General features: G+C 45.8%; 1 protein-coding gene across 2 annotated transcripts; it reads right to left on the reverse strand.

The window, feature by feature from the left end:
- Nucleotides 1–493: 493 nt before the first annotated feature.
- On the reverse strand, nt 494–14,801 carry LOC119951428 (zinc finger protein 501-like). 2 transcript variants are annotated; one of them, XM_038774604.1, is made up of 4 exons: nt 14,493–14,801; nt 14,242–14,331; nt 12,317–13,627; nt 494–1,038 (listed from the first exon to the last, which is right to left on the reverse strand). In XM_038774604.1, the coding sequence occupies exons 3-4, from the start codon at nt 13,516–13,518 to the stop codon at nt 954–956; spliced, it is 1,287 nt and encodes a 428-aa protein (XP_038630532.1). In that variant the 5' UTR covers nt 13,519–13,627; nt 14,242–14,331; nt 14,493–14,801; the 3' UTR covers nt 494–953. The 2 variants fall into 2 exon arrangements, with proteins under 2 accessions (XP_038630532.1, XP_038630533.1); XM_038774605.1 differs by having other exon boundaries at nt 14,710–14,795.
- Between the last annotated feature and the right edge of the window lie 9,304 nt (nt 14,802–24,105).

Here is a 24,105-nt window from a genome sequence, read left to right on the forward strand (position 1 = left end):
GGCTGCGGGGGCCGTCCTGGTTGGGGAGGGGGGGGGGGGGGGGGTTCTGACTCCGGGTGGGGGGGGACCTCCAAGCTGGCCAGGCCCACGATCGTGGCTACCGATCAATGGGCGTGCTCATTCCGGGCGGAGCCTATGTTCCTCCGCGCGGGGCCCCTGTAGGGTGCCACCATGTTGTGGAGGGGCCGGCACGAAGTTGACCTGCGGCCGCCTGCCGTGCGCATGCGTGGCCGTAACTACAGAGCCCCGCCGGCATCCGGAGCTGCGGGACACATGCCAGGGCCCCCTTGAAAACGGAGAATCACCCCGGACACTCTGGGAAAAAGTCCAGAGTGATTCCCGCCCGTTTTCTGACAGGCGTGGGGACTTAGTCCCCATAAAGGAGAATCCTGCCCGTTATCTAGATTAGTTAAAACTGTTTTCTGACCATGTTAGTTTGCCATACTAAGCAACAAGAATTCAGGTTATAAAATGATATCCACACTGAAATTAGTGATTTTGAAACTACTGACATTCATTGTGAACTCATTGGCATTTCAGGTGGGTTGTGGGATGACTCACTAAGGTCCTTCTCACACAGTGCAGGCGGCAGCCTTTCTCCAGTGTGTCTTCACTGGTATTTCAGTCGGGTCAGTGAATCAGCAAATTCATTTATAAGCACTGAGCAGGAGAACGGATTCTCTCTCGTGTGAATTCGCTGGTCGTTAACAGCCGGGATAATTGAGTGACTCCCTTCCCAAACTCCAAACAGGTGAACAGCCATTCCGCAGTGTGGGTGCACAGAATCTCTTCCCATAGTCCCCATTTTTCCAGTTCCCCATTCCAGTGCAACTATGTTTGTGTTTCAATCAGCTAGATGATTGGCTGAAGCGTCCACACACCACACGTGTACAGTTTCTCCCCACTGTGAACGGTGCTTTTCCTTCTATGTTTAAAATCTGATGATATTCAGGTTACAATAAATTGAGAAACTCTAGCAGATCCTGAGGTGATGTTAGGTCTGAGTTTGCCGACTGCAAATCTTCCTCTTCTGATACCCTGTGAAAATGAAATGGATTTAAAACAGAAAAAAAGGGAGTGAGAGAACACCCAAAAAGACACTAAGGTAGATTATTAAATTGAGTTGAATTAATCTGGTAATTTTTGAGGTCTGTACTAGGGGAAAAGTGACCATGAAAGCAGCTGGATTGTTGTAAAAAACCCAAATAGTTCATTTAATGTCCTTCAGGGAACCTGCCAACTGTTTTGAGTCTATACAAACTTCTAACGTCTTTGGGAAGAAATAGAGAGGGAGATGGGAGAGGCAGGGATGACATATGGAGATCTTATACATCTACAACTTAACCATAACTATGACAGAATCTCCCAAACTCGCAACCCCCACCACCTAAAAGGACCAAGGTAGCAAGTTTCCCTCCAAGTCACACACCGTCCTGACTTGTCCGAAATCCAGTACTGGATGAACAGAAATTCTCTCCATTTAAATATTGGGAAGAATTATGTCATTTCCTTCAGTTTCCATTACAAACTCCAGTCCCTAACCATCAGTACCATCCAACTCTCTTACAACTTTGAGGCTGAACCAGACTGTTCAAAATCTTGGTGTTATATTTGAGCCCAAGCTGAGCTTCTGATCACATATCACTAAGACTGCTTATTTCCTCTTCGGTAACTCTGTCTAACTTCACTCCTGCCTCAGCTCACCTACTTCGGAAACTCATCCATTCCTTTGTTCCCTTGAAAATGGACTTTTCCCAGTTGATCACGCAAAGATAGGCATGGTAGACAGTGGTTAGTACTGCCGCCTCACAGCGCCAGGGACCCGGGTATGATTTTGACCTTGGGTGACCATCTTGGTGGAGTTTGTACATTTTCCCCGTGTCTGCGTAGGTTTCCTATGGTTTTGCACAAGATGTGCAGGATAGGTGGATTGGGCAAGCTAAATTGCCCCTTAGATGTCCAACAGTTAGGTGGGGTTACAGGCCAAGGCACGGGACTGAGCCTGGTGAGGTGCTCTTTCTGAGGTTTGGTGCAGACTCAATGGGCTAAGGGAGGGGCAGGACTGGCAGCTCAATGTTCCAGGATAAAGATGCTACAGGAAGGATAGAACAGGAGGTAAGAGAGGAGGGGGAGTTATGTTTTGGATTAGGGAGAATACCAGGGCAGTACTGAGAGGGGATATATCTGCGGGTTCGCCCACTGAGTCTGTATGGGTAGAACTGAAAAATAAGAAGGGAGAGATCACTTTGATAGGATTGTACTTACAGGTCCCCAGATAGTCAGAGGGAAATGTAAGGCTGCAAGAGAAATAGGGTGGTAATAGTTGGGCTCTTTAACTTTCTCAACATTGACTGGGACAGTCATAGCATTAGGGACATGGATGGAGAGAAATATATTGAGTGTATTCAGGAGGAATTTCTCATTCAATATGTGGATAGGCCGACTAGAGAAGGGCCAAAACCTGATCTCCTATTGGGAAATAGGAAGGGCAGGTGACGGAAGTGTCAGTGAGGGATCACTTTGGGACTAGTGACCATAATTCCATTAGTTTTAAGATAGCTATGGAGAATGATATGTCTGGCCCAAAAGTTAAAATTCCAAATTGGGTAAAGGCCAATTTTGATGGTATTAGACAGGATCTTTCAAAATTTGATTGGGGGAGTCTTTTGGCAGCCAAAGGGATGGCTGATAAGTGGGAGGCTTTCAAAAGTGTGTTAATCAGGGTTCAGGGTAAGCACATTCCTCTTAAGAGTAAAGGGCATGGCTGGTAGAAAGTGGGAACCCTGGATGACTCGGAATATTTAGGCCCTGGTCAAGAAGAAGAAGGACGCATATGACATGCATAGGCAACTGGGATTAAGTGCATCCCTTGAAGAGTATAGAGGTTGCTGAAGTAGAGTTAAGAAAAATTAGGAGGGCAAAAAGGAGACACGAGATTGCTTTGGCAGATAAGGCAAAGGAAAATCCAAAGAGCTTCTACAAATACAGAGGTACAGATGCTATAGGAAAGCTGGGTGGCACATGGCGCAGTGGTTAGCACTGGGACTACGGCACTGAGGCCCAGGTTCGAATCCCGACCCTGGGTCACTGTCTGTGTGGAGTTTGCATATTCTCCCTGTGTCTGCGTGGGTTTCACCCTCAAAGATGTGCAGTTTAGGTGGATTGGCCATGCTAAATTGCTCCTCAATTGGAAAACAATAATAATAATTGGGTACACAGCACAGAACAGGCCCTTCGGCCCTCGATGTTGTGCCGAGCCTTGTCTGAAACCAAGATCCCACTCCCTGTCATTCTGGTGTGCTCCATCTGCCTATCCAATAATCGCTTAAAAGTTCCTAAAGTGTCCGACTCCACTATCACAGCAGGCAGCCCATTTCACTCTAATTAAAAAAAAACAGATGCTATAGAAAAGGTAGAACAGGAGGTAAGAGAGGAGGGGAGATGCGTTTTTAATTAGGGACAGCATCACGACAGTACAGAGAGAAAGGATATAATCCAAGGGTTTGCCCACTGAGTCTATATGGGTAGAACTGAAAAATAAGAACGGCGAGATCACTTTGACAGGAGTGTACTATAAACCCCCAAATAGTCAGCGGGAAATCGAGAAGCAAATATGTAAGGAGATAACAGATAGCTGCAGGGAAAATAGGGTGGTAATAGTGGGGGATTTTAACTTCCCCAACATGAACTGGGACAGCCACAGCACTAGTGGTTTGGATGGAGAGAAATTTGTCGAGTGCATTCAGGAAGAATTTCTCATTCAACGTGTGGATGGCCTGACTAGAGAGGGGGCAAAATCTGACCTCCTCTTGGGGAATAAGGAAGGGCAGATGACGGAAGTGTTAGTGAGGGATCACTTTGGGACCAGCGACCATAATTCCATTAGTTTTAAGATAGCTATGGAGAATGATAGTTCTGGCCCAAAAGTTAAAATTCTAAATTGGGGCAAGGCCAATTTCACGGGTATTAGGCGGGAACTTTCAAAAGTTGACTGGGGGTGCCTGTTTACAGGAACATTTGGTAAGTGGGAGTCTTTCAAAAAGGGTGTTAACTAGGGTTCAAGGTGAGCACATTCCTCAGAGTGAAGGGTAAGGCTGGTAGAAGGAGGGAACCCTGGATGACTCGGGATATTGAGACCATAGTCAAAAGGAAGAAGGACTGGCTCTGGGTAACTGTCTGTGTGGAGTTTGTACATTCTCCCCATGTTTGCATGGGTTTCGCCCCCTCAACCCAAAAGATGTGCAGGGTAGGTGGATTGGTCACGCTAAATTGCCCCTTAATTGTAAAAAATGAATTGGACACTCTAAATTTTAAAAAAAGGAGGCATATGACATGCATAGGCAGCTGGGATCAAGTGGATCCCTTGAAGAGTATAGGGCTTGTCGGAGTAGAGTTAAGAGAGAAATCAGGAGGGCAAAATCGGGACATGAGTTTGTCTTGGCAGACAAGGCAAAGGAAAATCCAAAGAGCTTTAGGGTAAAAGGGTGACTAGGGAGAAGTTAGGGCCTCTTAAGGATAAACAAGGCCATCTATGTGCAGAGCCACAAGGAATGGGAGAGATCCCAAATGAATATTTCTCATCAGTATTCACTGTTGAGAAAGGCACGAATGTTAGGGAAATAAAAAATGATGTTTTGAGGAGGGTACATATTACAGAGGAGGTGGTGCTGGAGGTATTAAAGTGCATCAAGATAGAAAAATCCCCGGGACCTGATGAAATGTATCCCAGGACGTTGTGGGAGGCTAGGGAGGAAATTGCTAGCCCCTTAGCTGAGATATTTGAATCACTGACAACCTCAACAGAGGTGCCTGAAGATTGGAGGATGGCAAATGTTGTGTCCTTGTTTAAGAAGGGTTGTAGGATAAGCCTGGGAACTACAGACCAGTTAGCCTTACTTATGTAGTGGGTAAACTGTTAGATGGTATTCGGAGGGACAGGATCTACAGATATTTAGACATGCAAGGACTAATTAGGGAAAGTCAGCATGGCTTTGTAAGGGGAAAGTCATGTCTCAGCAATTTGATTAACCAAGAAGGTAGATGAGGGCAGTGCGGTCAAGGTTGTCTACATGGACTTTAGAAAGGCCTTTGACAAGGTACTGCATAGTAGGTTTTTGCAAGAAAAGGTTAAATCTCACGGAATCCAGGTAGCCAATTGGATATAAAATTGGTTTGGCGACCGAAGCCAAAAGATGGTTGTGGAGGGTTGTTTTCAAACTGGAGGCCTGTGACCAGCGGTGTGCCTCAGGGATCGGTGCTGGGTCCACTGTTATTTGTGATATATATTAATGATTTGGATGAGGCTTGGGTTTAGGTTTGCAGATGACACCAAGATTGGTGGCATAGTGGATATGAAGAAGGTTATACAAGATTGCAACAGGATTTGGGCCACTGGGCCGTAGAATGGTACATGGAATTTAATTTGGATAAATGTGAGGTGATGCATTTTGATAGATCAAATCAGGGCAGGACCTACTCAGTTAATGGGAGGGAGTTGGGGAGAGTTACAGAACAAAGAGATCTAGCTCCTTGAAGGTGGAGTCGCAGGTGGACAAGGTGGTGAAGAAGGCATTCAGCATGCGAGGTTCTATTGGTCAGAATATTGAATACAAGAGTTGGGATGTCTTGTTGAAGTTGCACAAAATAATGGTAAGACCACACATGGAATACTGTGTTCAGTTCTGGTCACCCTATTATAGGAAGAATAGTGTTAAACTAGAAAGTGTGCAGAAGAGATTTACGAGGATGCTACTGGGACTTGATGGTCTGAGTTATAAGGAGAGGCTGGAACTTTTTTCCCTGGAGCATAGGAATCTTCGGGGTGATCTTAGAGGTCTGTAAAATAATGAGGAGCATATATAAGCGAGGTAGTAAACATTTTCCCCCCCAAAGGTAGAGGAGTCTAGAACTAGAGGGCATAGGTTTAAGGGGGGAGATACAAAAGAGACATAGAACATAGAACGATACAGCGCAGTACAGGCCCTTCGGCCCACGATGTTGCACCGACATGGGAAGTCAAAAACTAAAGGCCATCTAACCTACACTATGCCATTATCATTATTATGCTTATCCAATAAACTTTTAAATGCCCTCAATGTTGGCGAGTTCACTACTGTTGCAGGTAGGGCATTCCACGGCCTCACCACTCTTTGCGTAAAAAAACTACCTCTGACGTCTGTCCTATATCTATTACCCCTCAATTTAAGGCTATGTCCCCTCGTGCTAGCCACCTCCATCCTCGGGAGAAAGCTCTCACCGTCCACCCTATCTAACCCTCTGATCATTTTGTATGCCTCTATTAAGTCACCTCTTAACCTTCTTCTCTCTAACGAAAACAACCTCAAGTCTATCAGCCTTTCCTCATAAGATTTTCCCTCCATACCAGGCAACATCCTGGTAAATCTCCTCTGCACCCGTTCCAAAGCTTCCACGTCCTTCCTATAATAAGGCGACCAGAACTGTACGCAATACTCCAAATGCGGCCGTACCAGAGTTTTGTACAGCTGCAACATGACCTCATGGCTCCGGAACTCAATCCCTCTACCAATAAAGGCCAACACACCATAGGCCTTCTTCACAACCCTATCAACCTGGGTGGCAACTTTCAGGGATCTATGTACATGGACACCGAGATCCCTCTGCTCATCCACACTGCTAAGAATTTTACCATTAGCCAAATATTCTGCATTCCTATTATTCTTTCCAAAGTGAATCACCTCACACTTCTCTACATTAAACTCCATTTGCCACCTCTCAGCCCAGCTCTGCAGCTTATCTATGTCCCTCTGTAACCTGCAACATCCTTCCACACTGTCTACAACTCCACCGACTTTAGTGTCATCTGCAAATTTACTCACCCAACCGTCTGTGCCCTCCTCTAGGTCATTTATAAAAATGACAAACATCAACGGCCCCAGAACAGATCCTTGTGGTACGCCACTCGTAACTGAACTCCATTCTGAACATTTGCCATCAACCACCACCCTCTGACTTCTTTCAACTAGCCAATTTCTGATCCACATCTCTAAATCACCCTCAATCCCCAGCCTCCGTATTTTCTGCAATAGACAACCGTGGGGAACCTTATCAAACGCTTTACTGAAATCCATATACACCACATCAACTGCTCTACCCTCGTCTACCTGTTCAGTCACCTTCTCAAAGAACTCGATAAGGTTTGTGAGGCATGACCTACCCTTCACAAAACCATGCTGACTATCCCTAATCATATTATTCCTATCTAGATGATTATAAATCGTATCTCTTATAATCCTCTCCAAGACTTTACCCACAACAGACGCAAGGCTCACCGGCCTATAGTTACCGGGGTTATCTCTACTCCCCTTCTTGAACAATGGGACCACATTTGCGATCCTCCAGTCCTCTGGCACTATTCCTGTAGCCAATGATGACATAAGAATCAAAGCCAAAGGCTCAGCAATCTCTTCCCTGGCTTCCCAGAGAATCCTAGGATAAATCCCATCAGGCCCCGGGGACTTATCTATTTTCACCTTGTCCAGAATTGCCAACACTTCTTCCCTAAGCACCTCAATGCCATCTATTCTAATAGCCTGGGTCTCAGCATTCTCCTCCACAACATTATCTTTTTCCTGAGTGAATATTAACGAAAAGTATTCATTTAGTATCTCGCTTATCTCCTCAGCCTCCACACACAACTTCCCACCACTGTCCTTGACTGGCCCTACTCTTACCCTAGTCATTCTTTTATTCCTGACATACCTATAGAATGCTTTTGGGTTTTCCTTGATCCTACCTGCCAAAGACTTCTCATGTCCCCTCCTTGCTCGTCTTAGCTCTCTCTTTAGATCCTTCCTCGCTTCCTTGTAACTATCAAGCGCCCCAACTGAAACTTCACGCCTCATCTTCACATAGGCCTCCTTCTTCCTCTTAACAAGAGATTCCACTTCTTTGATAAACCACGGTTCCCTCGCTTGACCCCTTCCTCCCTGCCTGACTGGTACGTACTTATCAAGAACATGCAATAGCTGTTCCTTGAACAAGCTCCACATATCCAGTGTGCCCAACCCTTGCAGCCATACTTCTCCAACCTACACATCCTAAGTCATGTCTAATGGCATCATAATTGCCCTTCCCCCAGCTATAACTCTTGCCCTGCGGGGTATACTTATCCCTTTCCATCACTAACGTAAAGGTCACCGAATTGTGGTCACTGTTTCCAAAGTGCTCACCTACCTCCAGATCTAACACCTGGCCTGGTTCATTACCCAAAACCAAATCCAATGTGGCCTCGCCTCTTGTTGGGCTGTCAACATATTGTGTCAGGAAACCCTCCTGCACACATTGTACAAGAATGACCCATCTAATGTACTCGAACTATATCTTTTCCAGTCAATATTTGGAAAGTTAAAGTCTCCCATAACAACTACCCTGTTACTTTCGCTCTTTTCCAGAATCATCTTCGCCATCCTTTCCTCTACATCCCTAGAACTATTAGGTGGCCTATAGAAAACTCCCAACAGGGTGACCTCTCCTTTCCTGTTTCTAACCTCAGCCCATACTACCTCGGAAGAAGAGTCCCCATCTAGCATCCTTTCCGCTACCGTAATACTGTCCTTGACTACAGGGTAATTTTTTTTCACAGAGTGGTGAGCATCTGGAACGGGCTGCCAGATGCAGTGGTAGAGGCGGGTACAATTTTGTTCCTTTAAAAAAAGTTAAGAGGTGCGGGTCGGTGTGATCCCCGATCTGTGACAGTCACCGGTTCGCTCTGGCGGGGGCATCAGGAGGTGGCAGCGGGCAGCAATTGAGAGATTTGGGGATCTCTTCATTGAGAAGGGTTTCAAGAGCCTGGAAGATCTAAAGGAGAGAGGGGGGGGGGGGGGGGGGGGGAAGGCAAAAGAGTCATGACGGGAAGAGTAGGGCCTCTTAAGGATCTACAATGTCATCTATGTGCGGATCCACAAGAGATGGGCGAGATACTAAATGAATATTTCTCATTAGTATTTACTGTTGAGAGAGGCATGGAGGTTGGGGAAATAAATAGTGATGTCTTGAGGAGTGTACATATTACAAAAAAGGAGGTGCTGAAAGTCTTCAAACGCATCAAGGTAGATAAATCCCTGGGACCTGATCAAATGTATCCCAGGACGTTGTGGGAGGCTAGAGAGGAAATTGTGGGTCCCCTAACAGAGATATTTGGATCGTCAACAACAGGTGAGGTGCCTGAAGATTGGAGGGTAGCAAATGTTGTGCCTTTGTTTAAGAAGGGCCGCAGGGAAAAGTCTGGGAACTACAGACCGGTGAGCCTAATGTCTGTGGTGGGTATGTTTTTGGAAGGTATTCTGAGAGACAGGATCTACAGGCATTTAGAGAGGCACAGATTGATTAGAGACAGTCAACATGGCTTTGTGAGTGGTGTAGCCACCTGGGGTGGCCACGTCCCGATTACAAAATGGACACTTGCAGAGAATGAAGGGAAAATTGGACAATGCTGAGAAAGCAAGCCAATGCAAGGTTTGTCTGTGGATTGAAGTTTGCAGCTCCCAGACAAGACCGATACTGCAAAGCCATTAGCATACTAATGAGCTATCTCCGGGGACAAAATAGAAACATTTAAGCAAACGATACCAAAGCAGACACCCCGGTGCCAGAGGAGACTGAAACAAAGCAGGCCAACGGTCACCTAGGGCCCGCCCAGCGATCAGGGCAGCCACCCCTTTATTGGAGGAAATCAATACCAATGATTAGGATATGGTCCAATTAATTGGGGCTAAGTTCAAGGCCCGCCCAAAAGCACGCGAAACCCCTTTGGGGTATAAGAGGTAGCCCAAAAGAGAGAATTGTTCTTCTTGGCCTTGGCTCTCAGCAGCGAGAGACCTAGCAGCTGCACCAGACAAGCAAGTCCAAAGTCAACGCACGCTACGAGATAGACACTCCTAGCTACTATTCTGTACAAGTTCGATGCCAGCAGCCTCAGAACCGGACAACGGCCATTGTTCCTCTGACTGGGTGGGCACCCGAAGCTAAGTATAGGCTTTTAGTCGTAGTGATAGTTTAGTTAGTAGAGTTTGTGCATGAGTATAATTGACTGTGTGTAAATAAATGAGTATTGATTTTGAACTTACTAACTGGTGTATCGAGTCTTTGATCAGTATTTGGTTTTGAACCTTGTGTCGGTATCAAAAAGATACCTGGCGACTCTTGAGCAAGCATAATTAGAATTAAGGACGGCGACCATATTAACCGCCATAAACAGAGTCAATTAAGGAGAGAGCATAACGAGCAACAGTGGAAAATCATGTCTCACGAATTTGCTTGAGTGTCTTGAAGAAGTAACCAAGAAGGTAGATGAGGGCAGTGCGGTTGACGTTGTCTACATGGACTTTGACAAGGTACTGCAAGGTAGGTTGTTGCACAAGGTTGAATCTCACGGGATCCAGTGAGGTAGCCAATTGGATACAAAATTGGCTTAGCGACTGAAGCCAAAGGGTGGTTGTCGAGGGTTGTTTTTCAAACTGGAGGCCCGTGACCAGCGGTGTGCCTGAGGGGTCAGTGCTGATGGGAGTTTAATTAGATAAATCTGAGGTGATGCATTTTGGTAGATTGAATCGGGGCAGGACCTACTCAGTTAATGGTCGGAAGTTGGGGAAAATTATAGAATAAAGAGATCTAGGAGTACAGGTTCATAACTCCTTGAAAGTGGAGTCACAGGTGGACATGGTGATGAAGACGGCATTCAGCATGCTTGGTTTCATTGGTCAGAAGATTGAATGCAGTTGGGACGTCTTGCTGAAGTTGTACAAGACAAGACATTAGTAAGGCCACACTTGGAATACTGTATACAGTTCTGGTCACCCTATTATAGAAAGGACATTATTAAACTAGAAAGAGTGCAAAGAAGATTTGCTAGGATTCTACCAGGACTTCATAGAATCATATAATTTACAGTGCAGAAGGAGGCCATTCGACCCATCGAGTTTGCACCGGCCCTTGGAAAGAGCACCCTACTCAAGCCACGCCTCCACCCTTTTGCCCAAGGGCAATTTAGCATGACCAATCCATCTAACCCGCACAACCTTGGACTGTGCTAGGAAACCGCAGACAAAACCCACGCAGACACGGGGAGAACATGCCAACTCCGCACAGACAGCGACCCAAGCCGGGAATCGAACCTGGGACCCTGGAGCTGTGATGCAACTGTGCTAACCACAGTGCTACCGGGCTGTCCACTTCATGGTTTAAGTTATAAGGAGAGGCTGGATAGACCGGGACTTTTTTTCTCCTGGAGGGTAGGAGCCGTAGGGAGGTCGATAAAATAATGAGGGGCACAGATCAGGTAGATAGTCAACATCTTTTCCCAAAGGTAGGGGGCTCTAAAACTAGAGGGCATAGATTGAAGGTAAGAGGGGAGAGATACAAAAGGGTCCAGAGGGGCAATTTGTTCACAAAGAGGGTGGTGAGTGTCTGGAGTGAGCTGCCAGAGGCAGTAGTAGAGGCAGGTACAATTTTGTCTTTTAAAAAGCATTTAGACAGTTATATGGGAAAGCTGGGTCTAGAGGGTTGTGGGCCAAATGCAGACAATTGGAACTAGCTTAGTAGTAAAAACTGGGCGGCATTGACAAGTTGGGCCAAAGGTCCTGTTTTCATGCTGTAAACCTCGATGACAATGGGCTGAATGTCTAAAAGGTATAGATAAAGTAGATGTGGATCTGGTGCTTCCTCTTATGGGGCATACTAAAATGTGAGGTCATAATCTTAGAATAAGAGGTAGCAAATTTAAAACGGATTTGAGGAAAACCTTCTTCTCCCAAAAGGGTTGTGAATCTATGGAATTCGCTACCCCAGAGTGTGGTGGATGCAGGGACAGTGAATAAATTTGAGGAGGAGTTAGACAGATTTTTAATTGGTAATGGGTTGAAGGGTTATGCAGGACGGTCGAGTTGAGGCCAGGATGAGATCAATCATAATCACATTGAAGGTGTTAGGCTCGGGAGGATAAACTGCTCCTTGGTCATGTGTTCTAGGGAGGAGATGCTCTGGCTGATTTTGCAATGCAGCTCTTGGCCTCTAACATTGTAGGTCACAGATGAGGAACATATCAGCCAGGATAGCATGGCGGAGCAAACTCGATGGGGCAAATGGTCTAATTCTGCTGTTATATCTTATGAACTTCATTGTAAGGATTCTATGAAAACAAAGCTGATATATTTGGCTTTTCCCCCAGATTGTTAACACCCAAAACTGCCCATGGTATTATTAACATTGGCAGAAACAGACCCTAATAAACATGGTTCAGTCCTGGATGTGACTATCATAATCCAATCACTACACTTACTTGTGAAGTCGCTGGTGTGCCCGCAGGTTGGATGAGGTAGTGTATCCCATCCCACACTTGAAGCAGATGAAGGGTCTCTCCCCAGTGTGAACACGCTGGTGTGCCCGCAGGTCAGCTGGCCGAGTGAATCCCTTCCCACACTTGGAGCAGGTGAATGGTCTCTCCCCACTGTGAATTCGTTGGTGTTCACTGAGTTGAGATGAATGCTTGAATCCAGACCCACATTGAGAGCACCTGAAAGGCCGCTCATCAGTATGAACACGTTGATGGGACATGCATTCACTGGAACTTTTATAGCCCTTCCCGCAGTCTGGGCATTTAAAAGGTCTCTCCCCAGTGTGAATTCGCTGGTGTATCAGTAGGGCAGAGGAAGCAGTGAATCGCTTCCCACACTCGAAGCAAGCAAATGACTTCTCCCCACTGTGAGTGCGCTGGTGTGTCAGCAGGTCCAATGACTGAGTGAATCCCTTCCCACACTTGGAGCAGGTGAACGGTGTCTCTCCACTGTGAATTCTCTGGTGTGCAGTAAGATGAAATGATTGCTTGAATCCAGTCCCACATTGAGAGCATCTGAATGGTCTCTCGTCAGTATGAACACGTTGATGGGACATGCATTCACTGGAACTTTTATAGCACTTCCCGCAGTCTGGGCATTTAAAAGGTCTCTCCCCAGTGTGAACTCGCTGATGTGTCAGCAGGGTGGAGGAGGCAGTGAATCCCTTCCCACACTCTGAGCAAGTGAACGGCCTCTCCCCAGTATGAGTGCGCTGGTGTATCACCAGGGTGGATAACACAGCAAATCCCTTCCCACATGTGGAGCAGGTGAATGGTCTCTCCCCTGTGTGAATTCGTTCGTGTATCAAACGGTCTGACAACCGACTGAATCCTTTCCCACAATCGGAGCAGGTGTACGGCCTCTCCCCAGAATGAACTCGCTGGTGTCTCAGCAGGTCGGATGACTGACTGTATCCCTTCCCGCACTCTGAACAGGTGAATGGTCGCTCTCCAGTGTGACACCGTCGATGAATTTCCAGCACAGATGGGTAATTGAATAACATCCCACAATCACCACATTTCCAAGGTTTCTCCTCACTGTGACTGCAGTTATGCTCTGACAGGTCAGATGATTGGCTGAAGTCTTGTCCACACACAGAACACATGTACGGTTTCTCTTCACTGTGAATGGTGCTTTTTTCTTCCATATTCAAAATCTGATGACATTCAGGTTTCAATAAACTGGACCACTCCGTCAGATCCTGATGTGATGTTTGGTTTCAGTTTCTCAACTGCAAAGCCTCCCCTTCTAATACCCTGTGAAATTGATTTAAAACAGAAAAAAGGGTGAGGGAGAGAACCTACAGAAACACAAAGGCAGGTTGTGAAATTGAGCTCAATGAATCTGTAAATTTGTGAGGCCGTACTTAGAAAATGTGATAATGAAAGCTGCTGGAGTGTTGTTAAAAACCGCCAACTGGTCTAGGTCTACAAAAGATTTGAACTTCCATGTGAGCAGTGTGGCAAGGAAGGAGGTTAAGAGAGGTGGGACGAGCACAATTAAACAGAATCTTCCAACCTCTACCATCTAGAAGGACCAGGTTCACATGTGTATGTGAACACTTTCACCTCCAACTTACACACTGTCCTGACTTATCTGACATCTAGTGCTGGATCAACAGAAAATTCCTCCATTTAATTATTGAGAAGGCTGAAGCCATTGTCCTCAGTCTCCATCACTCCACTGACAATGATACCATTCCTCTTACTGCAATGAGTCCCAATTACTTGCCATCACCCTGTCCTCACTGACCGACATAGGCTCCTGACTCAATTAAAAATTATCATCTTTTTCAAATCCCTCCATTATATTGCTCTTCCCTATTTCCGGTCACACAGATGTTTGAATATTTTCCCACAGACACACTTACATTCAGGTTCTGATGAATCAAATGACTGTCAGGTTTTGACCTGATGTTTGGCTTGAGCTTCCCGACTTCAAACCCTGATCTTCTAATATTCTGTAAAAAAAAAGGATCACTGTCAGTGCAGGATATAAATTGAGTAGAGATAAACATTTCTGTTGGTTTGAGTTTTGTGTGAGTAAAAATGCTCTCCTCCTAATGCCCTGCAAAAAGGAGTTTCCAAAATCGATCAGTGTCAGTCCAGGATTGAAACTCACATAATTATCTCCTCCTGCTGCCTGGAGCAGGATGATCGCGCATGCTCACTGCTGCACATTGCCCCCGCCCTATAAAGATGGCGGCTGTTAACCCAGCGTCTGTAACTGCTGCGGCCCCGTTTGGTGCGAATGCGGCCTCGTTCGGTTATTATTCCACTTTTGAGTCCTCCACTGAGTATTTATGAAGTCTCCCCACCCACGCCGCCGACTCCATTACCCTCCTACAATCCGTCTCTTTGTCTCCAATTCTGGAGCCGAGCGATCCACCACTCAGCATCGGAAACTCCCACGGCGCGCATGTACCAATCGGAACTCGAATCGCGCATGCTCGGATTCACAACGCAGGACTGCGGCTGGGCAAACAGGAGGATAAGGCACATTCTGATTGGCTGCGAATCCAGGGCAACACATAGCCTTTAAATATTTTATTGTTGACTATTAGTCTCGTGTTCGATTCAATTACAGTTAGTGCCATAAAATGATTAAACTATCTAATACAGAAAGCAGGGTTTGATCAGGGATAGTCAGCATAGTTTTGACAGAGGGAGGTCATACCTAAGGAATTTGATTGCATTTTTCGAGGAGGTGTGCAGATGTGGGTAGTGCAGTTGGTGTAGTTTATATGCATTTCAGCAAAAGATTTGTCACCATTGCTGCTGGAAGATTGATAATGATGATAAAAGCACCTGGGATCCGTGAGGAGTGGTTGGGTGAGGGCGGTGTGATAAGGAAGTTTGCAGATGTCACGCAGACTGGAAGGGTGGTTAGTAGTGAGGAAGAAGGTCTTAGGTTGAAGGAAGATACAGACAGGTTGGTCAGATGGGCAAATCAGTGACAGATGGAATTTAACTCTGAAAAGTGTAAGATGTGGTATTGAGGAGGTGGGGAGGCTGCAGAAAGATTTAGACAGTTTAGGAGAATGGTCCAAGAAGTGGCTGATGAAATTCAACGTGGGCAAGTGCGAGGTCTTGCACGTTGGAAAAAAGAATAGAGGCATGGACTATTTTCTAAACGGTGACAAAATTCATAATGCTAAAGTGCAAAGGGACTTGGGAGTCCTAGTCCAGGATTCTCTAAAGGTAAACTTGCAGGTTGAGTCCGTAATTAAGAAAGCAAATGTAATGTTGTCATTTATCTCAAGAGGCTTGGAATATAAAAGCAGGGATGTACTTCTGAGGCTTTATAAAGCACTAGTTAGGCCCCATTTAGAATACTGTGAGCAATTTTGGGCCCCATACCTCAGGAAGGACATACTGGCACTGGAGCGGGTCCAGCGGAGATTCACACGGATGATCCCAGGAATGGTAGGCCTAACATACGATGAACGTCTGAGGATCGTGGGATTATATTCATTGGAGTTTAGGAGGTTGAGGGGAGATCTAATAGAAACGTACAAGATAATGAATGGCTTGGATAGGATGGACGTAGGGAAGTTGTTTCCATTAGCAGGGGAGACTAGGACGCGGGGGCACAGCCTTAGAATAAAAGGGAGTCACTTTAGAACAGAGATGAGGAGAAATTTCTTCAGCCAGAGAGTGGTAGGTCTGTGGAATTCATTGCCACAGAGGGCGGTGGAGGCCGGGACATTGAGTGTCTTTAAGACAGAAATTGATAAATTCTTGATTTCTCGAGGAATTAAGGGCTATGGGGAGAGAGCGGGTAAATGGAGTTGAAATCAACCATGATTGAATGGTGGAGTGGACTCGATGGGCCGAATGGCCTTACTTCCACTCCTATGTCTTATGGTCTTATGATGCACTTTGGAGAGATAATCAAGACAAGAGAGTACGGGGGCGGTGTGATAAGGAAGTTTACAGATGTCACGAAGATTGGAAGGGTGGTTAGTAGTGAGGAAGAAGGTCTTAGGTTGAAGAAAGATATAGACGGGTTGGTCAGATGGGCAAATCAGTGGCAGTGGCTTAACTCTGAAAAGTGTAAGATGATGCACTTTGGAGAGAGTATCAAGACAAGGGAGTAATCAATGAATGACAGGACACATGGAAGGTCAGAAAAACAGGGATCTTGGGGTGCTTGTCCACAGCGCCATGAAAGTGGCAGGACAGGTTAATAGTGTAGTTAAGGCATACGGGACACTTGGCACAGATTATAAGAGCAAGGAGGTTATGTTGGAGCTGTATGAAACTTTGGTTCGGCCACAGTTCGATTACTGTGTGCCATTTGGAAGGATGTGATTGCACCAGAGATGGTGCAGAGGAGATTCACCAGGATGTTGCCTGGGATGAAGCACTTGAGTTATGAAGAGAGATTGTATAAACTGGAGTTGTTTTCTGTAGTAATCCACGGGAGGCAGGAGTTCCGTCACCACACCAATATTTATTTACAATAACGATATTTACAGGAGCAGCTACAAACAATGCTGCTAGCAGTCCAGTCAACTCAAGACTGCTCACAAAGCCTAAACAGGTGCTTATATGGCCCCCCTCAATGAGCTATCACTGAGGGAGCTCATACTCCAATTGACCAACCAATAAAGCCAATTGGAGTTCATTACACCCCTCCCCCCCACAAGGTCCGAGGAATTCCTGCCAGCTGGCATTCCTCTGAGCTTCTTCCTGCTCCTCATGTCTGGGTCTGTCACCTCTGTGTTGTCCGCCCGGTTGTTCTCCGAAGTGGGCGGGGTGTAACTTATAGGTGCCCGTCTTTTCCTTGAAGACCTCCTTGGAAGTTGTTCTTCCTCCTCCTCTGGGAGAGGTGTCGCGGCGGCCTCGTCGAACGTGTCCATCTCTGATTCTGACGACTGGGTCTGGAAAAATTGCTCGGGGCTGGGGTGTGGGTATTCTTTCCGTCTGGGCTATCCCAGCTTGAGGCAGTCCTGCTTCGCCTGCCTCCAGGTGTGGTTCCACTGCCCTTATTTGGTCTAGGTGTTTCTTCAGCACCTTACCTCCTATCGAAACCTCATAGGATATGGGCCCTGTTTGGGACTCTACCGTTTCTTTGACCCACGTTGGTCCATTCCCATAATTCTTGACCCAAATCGGTGCCCCCACCTGGAAATGTCTCTGCTGCCAACTATTATCATGCCCCTTGCATTGGGCCTCCTGTTGTTTCTCCACTTTCCCTGTTAAATTTGGGAAAAGGAGACTCAGCCTCGTTCGTAGCCGCCTTCCCATTAAGAGTTCAGATGGCGGTATGCCTGTTGTGGAATGCGGTGTGGTCCTGTAATCAAACAGCCACCGGGAGAGCTTTGTGTCCATTGACGCTGCAGGCTGCTTCTTGAGTCCCGCTTTAAGTGTCTGGACCGCTCTCTCTGCCAGGCCGTTGGTCGCTGGATGGTAAGGGGCCGTTTTGATGTGACGGACTCAGTTTTCCTTCAGGAATTTTCAGGCCGGCGTGGTCAAGAAATTCGTGACTGACTCCCTGTCTTCCTGCTTCGCTGTGCAAAATCTGTACCTACGTAAAATAGGGGTGGTTTTGGGTCGTAGTGCTCTTTCACCAATTCCGTTAATTCTTGGAAGGTTTTCGTGTCCGGCGCATCGGGATAAGTCAGACTACGTATAATGGCGAAAGCTGAGGGTCCGCACGCCGACAGCAGGATAACCCGTCTCTTTTCGTCCGTCAGTATATCATTGGCCCGGAAGAAGTAACACATTCTCTCCACATACTGGGACCAGTCCTCAATAGCCGGGTCGAATGCCTCTAACCTCCCAAAAAACGGCATTTTTTAAATGGCAAGGCTTACCCTCCGAGTGCGGCAGCTGGTCTCCGCAAAATTCGTAGTTTACCTCGTCGCCACTGTAGTAATCCACGGGAGGCAGGAGTTCCGTCACCACACCAATATTTATTTACAATGATGATATTTACAGGAGCAGCTACAAACAGTGCTGTCCAGTCCAGCACTGGACAACAAAGCAGTCCAGTCAACTTAAGACTACTCACAAAGCCTAAACAGGTGCTTATATGGGCCCCCTCAATGAGCTATCATTGAGGGAGCTCATACTCCAATTGGCCAACCAATAAAGCCAATTGGAGTTCATTACATTTTCTTTAGAGAAGAGAAGGCTAAAGGGGGATCTTATGAGGTTTATGTACAAGGTGGATAGGAAGCAGATGTTCCCCTTAGTTGGGGAATAAAAAGGTGCGAGCAGGAGGTTTCGAGAGGATATGAGGAAAATGTTTGCACCCAGAGACTGGTGGGGGTCTGGAATGCACTGCCTGGGAGGATAGTGGAGGTGGGAAACCTCACATCGTATTGAAATGTCATAACATTCAAGACAGTGGGCCAAGTGTTGAGAAGTGGGATTAGAGTTGTTTTAATGTAGTCTTGTCAGTGTGGACTCAGCGGACTGTACGATGATGTAATGACTATTAAAATTGCTGCAGCACCGTAGTTCTGGCCTGGGGTGTAATTAGCAGCACGAAGAACTTTGAGCAACAGAAACACAATCGATGTTTCCCCACCAGAACACCAAAATAAAGAAAGAGAAATGCAAATAAAGTAAGTAATGATTGATATTTAGAACATCTCTATCAGTTATTGCAGAACAATGTGATGATGTTCAAGTTTGGTGAAGATTCCTCCGATTGAATAAGTGTTTGTGGAGTTCCCAATATTCTATTCTGCTCTGCCTCTCTTTTTCTCAAAGATCGACCTGTGCCTTGGGCCATTGTCTGCCTGACAACATGAAGTTAACATGTCACCCAAGTTTTATCTCAGCTGTATCTATAGATCTCTTATCAAAGAGAATAGAGTTCACCAAGGCAACTTTTGTGCCTGTTTTTTTTCTCTCTCTCTCATGTTTGATGGAAAGAGGCAGCTATTTGGAACATGGAAAATAATCATCTACACTAAAACATGTAATTAGCACAATACAGGTATGAATCAGATAGCTTTGACACAATATAGTTTGTCTAGATCAATAAACTGCGATCTGAGGACAGCACAGAGGTGTAGTGATTCGCACTGCTGCCTCACGGCGCCGAGGAGCCGGGTTCGATCCCATGTCACTGTCCGTGTGAAGTTTGCACATTCTCCCCGTGTCTACATAGGTCTCACCTCCACAACCTAAAGATGTGCAGGGTAGGTGGATTGGCCTAGCTAAAATTGCCCCTTAATTGGAAAAAATAAATAAATAAACTCTAACTCTGTCGTCTTACAGCAGCATTTTTTAGGTTTTTGTTTTGAAGAAATGGAATTTGGCTGTTCTCATTAGGAATACTGCAGACAGACTGATCTAACAATGTCATCATCAAATAGCACTGCAATATAAGAGATCGTCTGCTCATCATATTGATAGAATGAGAGGAGCACACATATTTCTGAGGCTTCATAGAATTTATAGTGCAGAAGAAAGTCATTCGGCCCATTGAGCCTGCAATGGCCCTTGGAAAAAGCATCCAACTTAAGTCCAATGCCCCCACCCTAACCCTGTAACCCCAGTAACCTTTTGGATACTAAGCGGTAATTTAGCATGGCCAATCCAACTGACCTCCACATTTTTGGCTTGTGGTATTTAAAGAAATTACAGTGAGAGGCAGGATCAGGGTCATGGAGGGATATGAACACAAGGATCAGAAATTAAAATTAAGCCAATTTGTTTTTTGGAAAATCTTTTTATTGGCTTTTCTCATATTTATAAACAGTTGTTGCTTAGATACATTACATTTTTCTTGCCCGTGCTAATTTGCTTTATTTGTTTGTTTGGTCCTTCATTTATTGCGCAGTCCTTTGGTTCCTCATCTTTTTTTTTCCTGGCTTACTCTTCGTTGCTGGCCTCAAACAGGTTTTGGAACAGGCCGACAAACTGCCCCCAAGTATCCAGGAAGCCTTCCTCCAACCCTCGGATGGTGTACCTAATCTTCTATAGATATGTCAGGAATAAAAGAATGACTAGGGTAAGATTAGGGCCAGTCAAGGACAGTAGTGGGAAGTTGTGCATGGAGTCCGAGGAGATAGGAGAGGTGCTAAATGATTTTTTTTCGTCAGTATTCACACAGGAAAAAGACAATGTTGTCGAGGAGAATACTGAGATACAGGCTACTAGACTAGAAGGGCTTGAGGTTCATAAGGAGGAGGTGTTCGCAATTCTGGAAAGTGTTAAAATAGACTGGCGTCCCCTGGGCCGGATGGGATTTATCCTAGGGTTCTCTGGGAAGCTAGGGAGGAGATTGCTGAGCCTTTGGCTTTGATTTTTAAGTCATCTTTGTCTACAGGAATAGTGCCAGAAGACTGGAGGATAGCGAATGTTGTACCCTTGTTCAAGAAGGGGAGTAGAGACAACCCTGGTAACTGTAGACCAGTGAGCCTTACTTCTGTTGTGGGCAAAGTCTTGGAAAGGTTGAAAAGAGATAGGATGTATAATCATCTGGAAAGGAATAATTTGATTAGAGATAGTCAACATGGTTTTGTGAAGGGTAGGACGTGCCTCACAAACCTTATTGAGTTCTTTGAGAAGGTGACCAAACAGGTGGATGAGGGTAAAACAGTTGATGTTGTGTATATGGATTTCAGTAAAGTGTTTGATAAGGTTCCCCATGGTAGGCTATTGCAGAAAATACGGAGGCATGGGATTCAAGGTGATTTAGCAGTTTGGATCAGAAATTGGCTAGCTGGAAGAAGACAAAGGGTGGTGGTTGATGGGAAATGTTCAGACTGGAGTCCAGTCACTAGTGGTGTACCACAAGGATCTGTTTTGGGGCCGCTGCGGTTTGTCATTTTTATAAATGACCAGGAGGGGGCATAGAAGGATCGGTGAGTAAATTTGCAGATGACACTAAAGTCGGTGGAGTTGTGGACAGTGCGGAAGGATGTTAAAAGTTACAGAGGGACATAGATAAGATGCAGAGCTGGGCTGACATGTGGCAAATGGAGTTTAAGCAGAAAAGTGTGAGGTGATTCATTTTGGAAGGAATAACAGGAAGACAGAGTACTGGGCTAATGGTAAGATTCTTGGTAGTGTGGGTGAACAGAGAGATGTCGGTGTCCATGTACATAGATCCCTGAAAGTTGCCACCCAGGTTGAGAGGGTTGTTAAGAAGACATACGGTGTGTTAGCTTTTATTGGTAGAGGAATTGAGTTTCGGAGCCATGAGGTCATGTTGCAGTTGTACAAAACTCTGGTGTGGCCGCATTTGGAGTATTGCGTGCAGTTCTGGTCACCGCATTACAGGAAGGATATGGAAGCATTGGAAAGGGTGCAGAGGAGATTTACCAGGATGTTGCCTGGTATGGAGGGAAGATCTTATGAGGAAAGGCTGAGGGACTTGAGGCTGTTTTCGTTAGGTGTTTTCAATTAAGGTGACTTAATTGATGCACACAAGATGATCAGAGGATTAGATAGGGTGGACAGTGAGAGCCTTTTTCCTCGGATGGTGATGTCCAGCACGAGGGGACATAGCTTTAAATTGAGGGGAGATAGATATAGGACAAATGTCAGAGGTAGATTCTTTACTCAGAGAGTAGTAAGGGCGTGGAATGCCCTGCCTGCAACAGTAGTGGATTTGCCAACACTAAGGGCATTCAAATGATCATTGGATAGACATATGGACGATGAGGGAATAGTGTAGATGGGCTTTAGAGGGGTTTCACAGGTCGGCGCAACATCGAGGGCCGAAGGGCCTGTACTGCGCTGTAATGTTCTATTTTCTATGTTCTCCAGGTGGAGAAATTCCGAGGTCAGCGAGCCAGTCTGCAGCTTTGGGAGGTGCTGCCGATCGCCAGCCGAGCAGGATTCTCCGGCGTGCGATTAAGGCAATATTTTAATGGGAGGCAATCCATGTCAGCAAGCAGAAAGTTGATAAGTAAATGGGACTTAAACACAGTGGCAATGTTGGATGACCTTACGTTTCAGGAGGGTAGAATGTCCACATACCTTTCAGAACTGACATTCTGGTAAATCAGCACCAATTTTGATCCTTTATAAGGTACAGTTCCCAGAACTATACAGTCCTCCATCTAACCACGGCTTTCTATAGCTATAGCAAGGCTTTCCATCTTTTCTATAACAGCTTCTGTAACCGGTGTACAGCAAGTGAACATTTATTTTACACATCGAGTAAGAAAAATGAGGCCATTCTTGATCAAAATTAAGTTCTTCTAAATATTTGACATGAAATCAATTGCATAAACAATCCTTCCCCCCCCCCCCCCCCCCCCCCCCCCAAATATTAGTATGAGAATTTAAGAATCCCCAGACCAATTCTTTGTGTTATGGGGTTAATTTTCTCTCTGTGCGTGACACTGCAGAAGCTGCTGGGCCTCTCTGAATATTGTTTTTCTCAACATGGCCATTTTAAAATGTGAATTGGATAATTCACATAGATAAGCTGCAGAGCTGGGCTGAGAGGTGGCAGATGGACTTTAATGCGGAAAAGTGTGAGGTGGTTCACTTTGGAAGGAGTAACAGGAATGCAGAGTACTGGGCTAATGGCAAGATTCTTGGTAGTGTAGATGAACAGAGAGATCTCGGCATCCAGGTACATAAATCCCTGAAAGTTGCCACCCAGGTTAATAGGGCTGTTAAGAAGGCATATGGTGTGCTAGCCTTTATAAGCAGGGGGATTGAGTTTCGGAACCACAAGGTCATGCTGCAGCTGTACATAACTCTGGTGCGGCCGCACCTGGAGTACTGCGTGCAGTTCTGGTCACCACATTATAGGAAGGATGTGGAAGCTTTGGAAAGGGTTCAGAGGAGATTTACTAGGATGGAGGGCCTTGTATGGAGGGAAGGTCTTACGAGGAAAGGCTCAGGGAATTGAGGTTGTTTTCGTTAGAGAGGAGAAGGCTGAGAGGTGACTTAATAGAGACATATAAGATAGTCAGAGGGTTAGATAGGGTGGACAGTGAGAGTCTTTTTCCTCGGATTGTGATGACCAACACGAGGGGACATAGCTTTAAATTGAGGGGTGATAGATATAGGACAGATGTCAGAGGCAGTTTCTTTACTCGGAGAGTAGTAGGGGTGTGGAACGCCCAGCCTGCAACAGTAGTAGACTCGCCAACTTTAAGGGCATTTAAGTGGTCACTGGATAGACATATGGATGAAAATGGAATAGTGTAGGTCAGATAGGCTTCAGATGGTTTCACGGGTCGGCGCAACATCGAGGGCCGAAGGGTCCGTACTGCGCTGTAATGTTCTATGTTCTATTAGTAAAAAAAGAAAATGCAGGGTTATGAAGAAAGGGAAATATATTGGGACTAACTGGATAATTCTATGGAAACAAGCTGGCACAGACATGATGGGTTGATTGGCCTCATGTGTAGTGCATTTTACGTTTCTATTGATAGATCAATTTTGTTACAAATTCCTAGACATCCTGTCCGAGTTCTATCTCTGCAAAACAAGATTGTGAATCGTAACATGACTACATAGTTTGAAACAATGTGCAGTTGCTTTAGTGCAGTAATAGGTGCAGCATGTTAGCACAGTGGTTAGCACTGTTGTTTCACAGCTCCAGCATCCCAGGTTCGAGCCCGGCTTGGGTCACAGTCTGTGTGGAGTTTGCACGTTCTCTGCGTGGGTTTCCCCCAAGTGCTCCGGTTTCCTCTCACAGTCCAAAGATATGCAGGTTAGGTGGATTGGCCATCCTAAATTGCCCTTCGTATCCAAAAAGGTTAGGTGGGGTTACTGGGTTACGAAAATAGGGTTGAAGTGTG

The sequence above is a fragment of the Scyliorhinus canicula genome, chromosome 17, assembly GCF_902713615.1.
Source record: "Scyliorhinus canicula chromosome 17, sScyCan1.1, whole genome shotgun sequence".
NCBI classification, from domain to species: Eukaryota; Metazoa; Chordata; class Chondrichthyes; order Carcharhiniformes; family Scyliorhinidae; genus Scyliorhinus; species Scyliorhinus canicula.